Below are 10,505 nucleotides of genomic sequence, written 5' to 3'. Positions count from 1 at the left end.
AAAAAGAAATATTACTGAAATTTAATGCATTTAATAAGCGTAAATAACATTCAAATAGAGCTTGAAATAATGAGAGATATTCCGATTTAAATAAAACCAAAAACATTTAATCAAATTAAAGGCACGCATAATGCGCTTTCAATGTATTGTAAAATAGTTGAGAAAGAGTTTAAAAAATTTGCATTAAATAACTAAAAAAAAAAGTGCTTGCTAATCGCATCTACTAGAACCTTTAGTACACATATATATTTAGTTATAGAGTGTAGAACGGCAGAATGCAGAGTAGAAATCAAGATTGAAAATGCATGCAAATTAAAAAGGTACCTCAAAGCAAGAACGCAGCATCTAACCCCCCCTATGTTATATGGCACACCCTAGGAGCTATTGCCCGATCAGACAGTTAAATGTAGATACAATATGATTTGCAAATCATATAATACACCCCGGTAAACATTATATATATACTACTTAATACTTAAATAGGCTCGGTATGAATAGATGTTATTTTATGCATTGGCTTCGCATAGAAGAGCAGCAAATACATTTTATGTGGATAGTACCCAAAAAAAAAAACAAATATGCTATTCGTACTAATATGATAAAAAAAGAGATACTCGTAAATTTGAGCACTTTAGAGCTTTTAGCACGATCAACGAAATAATTGTTATTAATACGAAAAAAAAATACATCAATTACAAATTGTAGTCTTTGCCCGCAAGAAAGCCATTTACCATTGAACAACTACACAAATAATGTTGAATAAACAATAGGAATTAGTAAAAAAAAAACAAATGCTTTTATTGTGCAATCAACAAATACACAAATATCAACACACAGAACACAACACGAGCTCTAAATGCAGTTGTTAATTTTATTGTACAATTTCACTTTGCTATTGTAGTTGTAACTTTTGTGTACTTGTATTAACAATTTCAACACAGACAACTAAAGAAAACAAAAACAAGAACAATTTCTGTAATTTATACTTACTTATTTTACTCAAGTTTTAGTAACTTAATGAACGTCAGCAAAAATACAAAAAAACAAAAACAAAACGCGTATTCAACAAATTCGATTAAATTTAAACAACAACAAGAAATTATGTATTTAAAAATCTATAAATATACAAAACGTGCAATGAGCCGCATTGTGTTTAATTATCAAGCTCCATACCTTCTTCTTCTTATAGAGACAGGCCCAGCTGTGTAAATACCTGAGCTACACACATACTTACCTTGACTTAAGCGACTTACATACGTGTTGGCCCTGAACTAGACCTCTTTTTATGTCTTTCGGCATTTTATGGCCAAAGACTTGACCCAGCCAGTCAAAAAATATATATATGTCATGTGTTGTTTTAATCTTCCGTTTGGAAGTTGTTTTATATTTGATTTTCAAAAAAACAGATGGCAAAAAATGTTGTCGTTAGTTAATAAATGCTTACAACGCTTTTAATGTGGTTCTCACGCATTGCATTTAAGACATAGTTTGATTATTCGAGACTCTGCAATTAGTTGAACTGCATTTTGGAATGCGAGTGTTATGATGAATTTATCATTTGATGATCACATAGCAATTATAATTATTATTATTCAAGCATTTACATAGGAATATTATGCACATAAACCGATATAATACATCAACTTCTTCTAGTTTCCAATTATCTTCTTTTTTTTCTTTACACAACAAATGCACAACACATATTGTATCTTGTGTTTTGTTTTCTTTTATGGTATAATATTTTGACTTGTTTTTTGATTTGTGTTGATTTTGTTTGATATTCACTAACTACAACTTACACAATCTATATAGTATATATAGTGTATAAATTATATAGAAAATATACATATATATGCATTTCTATCATTGCATTTTTTTAAATTGTTATTTACACATGTTGTTGCGTTAATTTGAGTCTGTAGTTAAAAGCGCTTCGCTTCGCTTAGTCAGTTTCTCTCAGTTGCAATTGGCTTGGTCCGCTCGCTGGGGCTGGCCACAGGCGTGTGTGTGTTTGTGTGTGTGTGTGTATAAACTTATTCGTGTCCAATGATCCATCGCTGCGTCTCACTGGTCAGATCGCATGGCGCCACCTGTGCATCGTCCATGCTCTTGAGGCCATCGTGATCCAGGCACATGCCCGTGTTGCTGTGCACCAGCTGCTGGTTCTCGTACTTCCACTGCTCGTTGTAGTCATCGTTCTCCAGGCAGGGCACCATCACGATGCGGTACGGTGGCGAGCTGCTGTGCTGGACTGTGGCGCAGCTTATCTCGTTGCGCAGCACTTGGCTCTTGGTGTAGGAGAAGAGTTGCGACTTTTGCAGCTCCTTGCCACAGGGATATAGGCCCAAGTTGTAGGGTTTCTCGTTGTTGCTCAGCAGATCGTCAGCGCAGAGATTGGCGTGCACGGCCTTTATTCTGCCCCAGGCCTTGACATTCTTGTTGGGCACAAACTTCTCGGGATACACGTTCTTCAGGTACCAGTCAAAGCTCTTGCAGCGCAGCTTCTTGCGCAGCATCACGCGATGCGTGACATCGCCAATGTCCGCATGGAACTTCAGATCGGGTCGATTCAGAAAGAATACGTTTATATACTCATCCATCCAGACCAGCGCCATGCGAGCGGTGTTGATGCCGTGCGTGTCACGATCATTGGGGAATCTGCGAGGAAGGAGAATTCAGTTAAAACAAGGATTAATCAGGGCTTAAAATATATACTAACTTGTAGGGATGGAAGTCGCGGAAGATGTGGCCCACTCGGGAGCAGGGTATTGTCTCGATGGTGCCGCCACACTGCCAGATTCTGAAGGACATCTCCAGATTCTCACCACCCCAGCCATCCATCTGCAAAGTCAAAACACAGTTAAGCATATGATGGAGTTCGTCCTGTGCCCGCGGCTCACCTGTTCATCGTAGCTGCCCACCTCCCAGAAATAGCGTCTGTCCATGGCAAACAGGCCGCCCGCCATGGTGGGACTATAGGCTGGGCAAATCTCGCGTGGCTGACTGCATTCCCTGCTCTGGCGCAGCTTTTCGCGCTCGGACAGATTCACCCAGTCGAAGTGGCCGTTCCACTGGAAGCCGCCCACCTGGAAGGACTTGTAGCCATTGGTGCTATATTGGAAATCATTCGCATCGATCACATCAATGATGGGCACCAGGACACTGGTGCGCGAGTCCTTGATGCGCTGCAGCAGCGGCTCACACCAGCCCACATTCGCCTCGCAATGGGCGTCCAGAAAGATGAGCACATCGCCGCTGGCAATCCGAGCGCCGGCCAAGCGGGCGCGTATCAGACCCAAGCTGTTGGCGAAAAACAAGTCCAAACTTTCCTTTAGCAAAATGGTATTTTTTTTTTTTTTTTTAGTTTTTTCTTTCTTTTTTTGAGAATTAAATTATTGGGTCAGCGAACAGAGAGGCGCGCGCTAAGCGAATAGTGCACGCCGAGATACGAAAGATATACAAAATAAAAGTCAAAAAACATAATCATGAGTTGACGAACAGGTTTTACGGTTTCATTTGGTGCCCTCGACAAACGACACGGCCTGTGGGGTATGCCGTGCAGGAAGTAGGCAATGCAACGGCTCTCACATTGAACTTGTCAGAGAAACTCATAATAAATGGCTCGTGAGGATTCGAAGTGCAAATTTAACTTGAACTCCAGCTCTTGTTGTGGCTCATAGCTAGCCAAATCAATTGATCTCTGCTCGACTTTATGGCCCAAGGGGTATTTGATAGTCGTCATAGCCAAATGATTTGTTTGACTTTTGAAATTTTTGAACGTTTTTCAGTTCTTCAACTTTTAAAGCTGTGAAGAAGACGCTCCAAGTCATTCTGTCCGTCCGTCCGTCCGTCCGCCTGTCCAATTGTGAGTCTGTGCCGCAAAACGAGTTATTCAAATGAAGGCGATCCAAACGATATCCACTCGAACGTGTGTTTGTGTTAATTTCACAGCGCACAAGTTGAATGTGCATTCGATTAGCTGTATTAAACTTTTCCTAGCCCAGCCAGAGGCCGAGCAAAGTGTGCCAAATTGCTGTGCCCTTTCCCCCATTACACTACCTTTCCGCTTCCCCGTCCCCCCCTCGCCCCTCACTCACCGATTTTTGAGCCGCAGAATTGTCACCTTGCCGCTGGGAAAGCGTGTTCTCGTATAATGATCCAGCTTGCCGCCCAGCTCCGCATTGTCGCTGCCATCGTCGACCAGGATGACCTCCTTCAGAGCCTTCTCGTTGCAAGTGTTCAGCGTGCTGTGCACCGTGCGCACCAGCACGGAATAGGGTTCATTGTAGAATATAACGATGACACTGGCCGTGGGCAGCGTGGTCGGATCATCGTACTTTTGCGCCAGGCACAGCGGATTGCGATGATCGCCAACGGTGCGATTGTAGGACAGCTGCTCGCTCAGCTCCTCGTTCAGTGCGATCTTCTTGTAGATCTTATCGCCACGCGCCTTGGCAGCGCCATGCAGATGCACTGCGGCACCTTTGTTGCCCAGACTCGGATCCTGCTTCTTCAGATCCAGCTGTATGATCTGCTCGTACGGCGACAGTGTAACGGGTCTCTGTATCTCGTTCTCGCCCTCGTCGAGGTACCTGTCCTGCGACCGATGCCGCAGCGCTGCCGGCCTGACCCGGACGGGCAGTGGGAAGTCATCGCTGGCCGGCTGAACTTTTAGATAGAGTATGAAGCACAGCGCGACGAGCACAAATATTATAACTTTGCCATAGAAGGAACGAAACCGAGGCAGCATTTTGGTGGTTGTCTATGTGTGTGTGAGTGTGTTTGTGTGTGTGAGTGTGTTTGTGTGTGTGTGGCTTGTTCCTGTTCCTGTTGCTGTTGTTGTTGAGGTAGAACGGACTGCCTCCGCTCGCTGTTAACTTTCAATTACAACGTTGCAGCGTGGACGTGGCCCTTGGACTGCTGCTGTTGCTGCTGGATTGTTGATTCATTTGTCACACTGCCCGCTGGCTTAAAATACATACATACATACATAAATAGACGGGCAAATATTTTTTGTTAAATTTACATACATACATGCATGCATATGTTGCTGTGTCTGCGCCCGCAGCTTTCGTGTATATTCAGTTTTTATTTTTTTTTTTATTTATATACATATATTTATTCATAAATATACTCCGTTTTGCAAGCAGCTCAAGCGCTTTGTGATGTGGCGTCTGTGGCTTAAACTAGACTAAACGTTAATTCTAGTCGTTGCGGTCGCTGTCGCTGTCCGCTCCGCGCCGCCCATTGCTGCTCGCACCTAGCTACGTATGTATGTGCTGGTATGTCTATATGTATGTATGTATGTGTATATGGCTTAACTGTTGCTTCTTCTTCTGTTGCTCGGTGCACACTTCTGGGCTGCAACGCAGCTACGCATATTTACAGCATGTCAACTGTTGCCCTCGCTTTAATTGACGTTTTATGTTTGTTTAACGCGTCTGGCACTTGTTATTTTACGAAATATTGTTTTTTGCGAATATACAAAAACACTTACGAACAACTTGCAGGTGATGCGGCGTTGCCACCTGTTAGCAAGTGTATGGGCAGTGGATGCGTTCAGCATGAACAAACAATATTGTGGTAACTATATGTTGCTGCTTCTAACAGAGCAGACTAAATTAAGGGCTACAATTAACTTAATTTATTAAACTGTATAATAATAAACATTTATCACACATTGTTCCATTGAATATTGTTTGGCCAGACGGCAATTTGTTAAACTGTGACTGTGTGCTGTGAACGCGCTTACTCTAGTTTTTTCGGCAGTCTGGCAAGCCCATACTTAAAGTGTGCTGTTAGGCGTTTCGTGGCTGTGTTGGTAAATGTACACAGAGCGCCAAGATTTGAATGTGAGAAATGCCAGTATTATATTAGCTGAAGTTATTTCGACTTTTGATAATAATATTGTAAACATAATTAGATGTAAAAAGATTTAAATGCAATTTAATGGGCTTTTGCTGATAGTGTCTCTCTTTGATAAAGTAAGAGAGTGAATTTTTGATTTTGTGACTACCAAAAATTCGAAGTTTACGAAAGTGGGCGCAAAGTACGTTCGAGAGCGGCTTGAAAATGGGACTGAAAACGAAAGGGAACTACTGAATATGCCGAAGGGCCGAGGTGTTCCACTCAAAACTGTCGCACTTGACACTTTTGTTGTCAACTTAATGCACAAATTGCATGTTCACCTGTTGTTAAAATGAAAACAAAATGTATTTCCTATTCACAAAAAAAAAACGTTGTCTGAATTGTTGTCTTTGCTTTCTTGGCTTTGACACGCGATGACACCTTGTTGTTGTTGTTGTTGCTGCTGCGCATAATTGAAATATTATTTTAATTTTAGACTTTCATTTATTCGAAAACCAAAATAAGGTTAACAAATTTATCCTATATTTAGCCCCGATGCTTTTGTGATTAATTTCGCTAATTAACTTAGGTATTTCTTCGTTTTGTTTTTATCCATCGCCAAATGTTGTTGCTGCTCTTCGTGCCATAATTAATACGTTACGTATACGCAAGCTTGTCGCTGCGGGGGCCGCCGTCGCCGCCGCAGGTAAGCGGCAAAAAAAAAGGGTTCAAAGAGCTCCCTAACGCTGCGGTAATTGGAGTTTTTGGAGCGGGGTCGATTGTGGGAATCCGGCGCCAAGTGGCGAGAGATGGTGTTAGGTGCAAGTGGCTCGTTTTGCAGATCTGCGCTAACGCTCTTTAATAGCTTCCAGCGACAAAAACTAGGAAGGAAATAAATTACTTTGCCAGTCACACACTGTTTGCCAAAGTTTTTCTTTTGTTTTTCTTTCGCCCTCTCTTTCATTCTTCAGTGTTTTTTGCTTTTCTTCTGCCCGTTGCCGACATTTCGCATTTGATTTGTGGCGACCTCAAAACTGTTAACTGCCTGTTAAATCGTAACAGCGCCAGTTAAATTGTAACATTGGGCCAAATTACGATTTGTATTTTCGTTTTTTTAACACCTTTAATTTCATAAGCAACCGATTTTGGGCACATTTAGCGCATATTCAATTTAGTTTTGTTTAAGGTTGAATTTGTAAAGTTTTATGAGGCGTTCAAATATAAAACCGAATGCATTCAAGGTATACGATTTTAGGAGCTGCTTCTTTAATGATACGCATATATGCTATTTGATTGGTTAAAGATATTTGTTATTGACTTTCAGAGCGAGGCCTCATTAACAGGCGCAAACAAAAACAAATAGCCAACAGTTTAGGCTCGAGATCTGACCATAATGACATAAGCCACAAAACCTATTTAATCTGAATGACCCTGAGGGCTCCGCTTGGGTCTGCTCTGTTTGGGTCTGGCCTGCTCCGCTTGCCCATTTTTGTGGTCTTCATGTTATGCGGATAATCATCCCGCCTCATCATCATCGTCTTCGCAATCCATCAACAGACAATGCATAATAATAGAATTTGAAAATTTGAAAAGCGATTGCAATTGAAAAATTGTTAACCACAATTTATTTTGTTACGGATTGTTTTTGTTGTCTTTCTTGCGATGAGTTGCTCTACAAAATGTCAAAAGGTTGGGCAACAAAAATTATAGCTCTTTATTATTGGACGCACAAAAGGAGCTGAGCTCGAGCTAGGAGCTGATGTTCGTAATACTTTATCAATTGGTTATGGGAAATATATAATTCGAATTACTGGGAAAATCAATAACTATTCAAAGAAATGCTGGGAACAATTTGTCTGGGAGATTTATAAGTTGACTAGAGCTCTGGGAGTTTAGGCTACACAATCATTTTCTTTGTAGAAATTAGGTATGACAACAGTTTTTATATAATACGATTATAATAATGTATAGCTATATATATGATGGTATTTGGGTTGTCAGGAGTTTAGAAGCTTATTTATGGTTATTAGATTAAAGTTTTTACTCAATAAAAGAACCACACGATCATGTATAAATAGATCGATAGATAGGTACATAGAAAGATGCATAGATAGGTATCTAGATAGATGAGTAGTTAGATAAAATAACAGATAAATGAGTAGATAAGTAGATACAGATGATAGATACATGATGAAAGCTGCTTGGATTGATGGATGGATAGATAGATAGTTAAGTAGATAGATATATAGGGAGAAAGTTAGATAGATAGATAGATAGATAGATAGGTAGATAGATAGATAGATAGACAGATATATATATATATATGAATAGACGGAAAGAAAGAAAGACAGATGGATAGATATATTTATATAGATAAATAGATAGATAGATAGATAAATAGATTAAGATATTGATAATCATGTAATACAAAACTATCTATCTGTATCTATCATATGTCTTGGTCAACATTCATCTACAAATGATACCCTTAGCTATCCTATATAGACATAGGTCAAAATTGCCCACCCCCATAACTCGGTCAAATCTCAACCGATTTTCACGAGATTTGGCTCTTTGTTCGTGGATTGACCTCTAGATCAATTGGGCATCTAAATCTGGCAACATTATTTTTGGTCAAAATTCATGTGAAAATATTGGCTTACTTTGGCTCTCAGAGATTTTCTTGTCTACGTACCACGGGCAAGGCCAGGTTTATATATATAAATAAAGATAGATAGATTGATTGTCAATATCTAAATTGAATCAAATTGAATAAAATCCATCTATTTAAATTATGTGACCACCTAAAACCTATTTGTTATACCTATTTTCCATTAAAAGTCGTACCAATCTGGTATTGAAAATGTTTTCAAATCTAGCCCAAATCAGCTTTGAATCGGTTGAATCGGTTGAATCGGCTTGAGTCTTATCTCCTGTCCTACTACAACACACATAACACGGTTTGAACAAGCTCCAATAGCTGCTCAGCTACTATTATTAGCCCGAAAAACACCTTTAAACCGCTTTTCGGCCGTTTAACACACTTGCAATTTGGCCAAATTACAAATTACACTCTTCGCATTTCCTCGACCAAACGATTGTAGACAACAATTTCATAACTTCAAATAGCTGCAAGATATGAGAAACAGTCCATAAAATCGATAAAAAAAAAAAACTACGAATTTTAAAACTGAAGAGCAAAATGCAATATCGAAAGCGTTTGTTCAACGTAATCAAAGCGGAGCTCTTGTATCCGCAACAATATCACCCACTGGGTAACACCAAGACGGCCTTGGACCTGGGGCAGCGCAAGGGGCAGGGGCAGGGGAGGGGCACGCGACAAAAAAGCCGCTGTGACTAAGTCGCTAATATGTTTGATAGTTTTAATTTCGTCTCTGTCAGCGCATCAGGTAGTTAAATTAGGTTTTGCATAAGCGCCACAGACGCCCGCATTGTTTAAGCATTTATGGGATCGAGATGAGGCATTGCCGCAAGAGCCCCGTCATCGAATTTACAGAGTATTATTGGAGCTCCAAAAAGGGCAACATTTAAGCGGGGCAAATTCGCTGCAGATGGAATGCGCATGCACAACATTTCCAATTGGGTTTTCACAATCCAACCACAAATTGATTCATAGATAACATTGAATACCTTTTAAAATCGCATATTGATTTTAATCAGAGAGCAAAGAAAGAAAGAAACAACGAACAACTTTGTGCGGACGTAAGTCAACGTTTGCCGTTTTTTTACGATGTCATTTAAATGAAAATGGAAATGCGTGGTTATATGGCAGCTATACATATCTATACATATCTATATATTTATATATGTATTTATGGAGGAGCATCCGCCAGCATTTTTGAAGCGGAGGCGGCTGGCTCAGCATGTTGATGGGGTTTAGAGTTCAGCGCCTCGGCTTACGGTATAAAAAATGACTACAAAATGCGTGGCTTATGTAATTGGGAGCATTCGGTGACAGGGCAATTAGTGGACTAGTAGCTAAGCCGCCACGTTGAGCTGCAAAATTGATTACAGATCACTTATCACGTTTTTCGTGGTGGCCAGGCAACAAACTTTTGTCTATCTTTTAAATGTAATTCCCAGAAATAACCTATTTCCCTCTAAAACCAGTTTTAGAAGAGTTTTCAACCAATTTTAATCTAATTTGACTAAAGACTAAGCCAAATCTTAAATCAGTTTAAGAATAGTTTTAAATACGCTTTAAAGCAAATCTAAAACAGTTTTGGAACTGTTTTTAAGCAATTTTAAACCATTTTTCAATAAGCAACAGAACAGTTTTAAAGACATATAAAACCGGTTTTAAAATAGTTTTAAACCAATTTGAAATCAGTTTTACAATTGTCTTCAAACTATTTTAAACTAGTTTTAAAAAAGTCTTAAGCTAATTTGAAACCAGTCTTAGAATATTTCAAAACAATTTAAAACCGGGTTTGATAAGTTTTCGACCAAGTTTAAACCAGAATTTCCAATTTTAAACCACTTTTAGAACAGTTTTGAAGCAATTTGAAACCACTTTTAGAACAGTATTAAACAATTTTAAAGCAATATTTGAAGCATTTTACCTGATTTAAAGCTGCTTTAAACCTGTCTAAAACCGGTTTTAGACATGTGCATTTCTAAAACCATTTTTCTTCTCT

The 10,505-nt window shown here is 39.5% G+C and overlaps 1 protein-coding gene across 2 annotated transcripts; it reads right to left on the bottom strand.

Annotated features, from left to right (window-relative positions):
* Positions 1-1,350: 1,350 nt before the first annotated feature.
* On the bottom strand, positions 1,351-5,530 carry Pgant1 (Polypeptide N-Acetylgalactosaminyltransferase 1). Of its 2 annotated transcripts, none has more exons than XM_064687015.1 (5): positions 5,031-5,530; positions 4,098-4,968; positions 2,901-3,300; positions 2,720-2,841; positions 1,351-2,658 (listed from the first exon to the last, which is right to left on the bottom strand). In XM_064687015.1, exons 2-5 carry the CDS (start codon positions 4,748-4,750, stop codon positions 2,034-2,036), a joined length of 1,800 nt encoding a protein of 599 aa, XP_064543085.1. In that variant the 5' UTR covers positions 4,751-4,968; positions 5,031-5,530; the 3' UTR covers positions 1,351-2,033. The 2 variants fall into 2 exon arrangements, with proteins under 2 accessions (XP_064543085.1, XP_064543083.1); XM_064687013.1 differs by having other exon boundaries at positions 5,035-5,530.
* Positions 5,531-10,505: the final 4,975 nt, after the last annotated feature.

Source organism: Drosophila montana, unplaced genomic scaffold (genome assembly GCF_035044405.1).
Source record: "Drosophila montana isolate Dmon_TW-CO22-7 unplaced genomic scaffold, ASM3504440v1 contig_3200_1, whole genome shotgun sequence".
In the NCBI taxonomy this organism is placed as follows: Eukaryota; Metazoa; Arthropoda; class Insecta; order Diptera; family Drosophilidae; genus Drosophila; species Drosophila montana.
This window is presented reverse-complemented; position numbering and strand designations above follow the sequence as displayed.

Bases quoted from the DNA above. Each gene is read 5' to 3' on its own strand.
- Pgant1 (XM_064687015.1), bottom strand. From the start codon at position 4,750: ATGCTGCCTCGGTTTCGTTCCTTCTATGGCAAAGTTATAATATTTGTG. The intron at 3,301-4,097 runs GTGAGTGAGGGG...TTTCGCCAACAG, and splicing joins ATTCTGCGGCTCAAAAATCG to CTTGGGTCTGATACGCGCCC. The intron at 2,842-2,900 runs GTGAGCCGCGGG...TTGACTTTGCAG, and splicing joins TGGGCAGCTACGATGAACAG to ATGGATGGCTGGGGTGGTGA.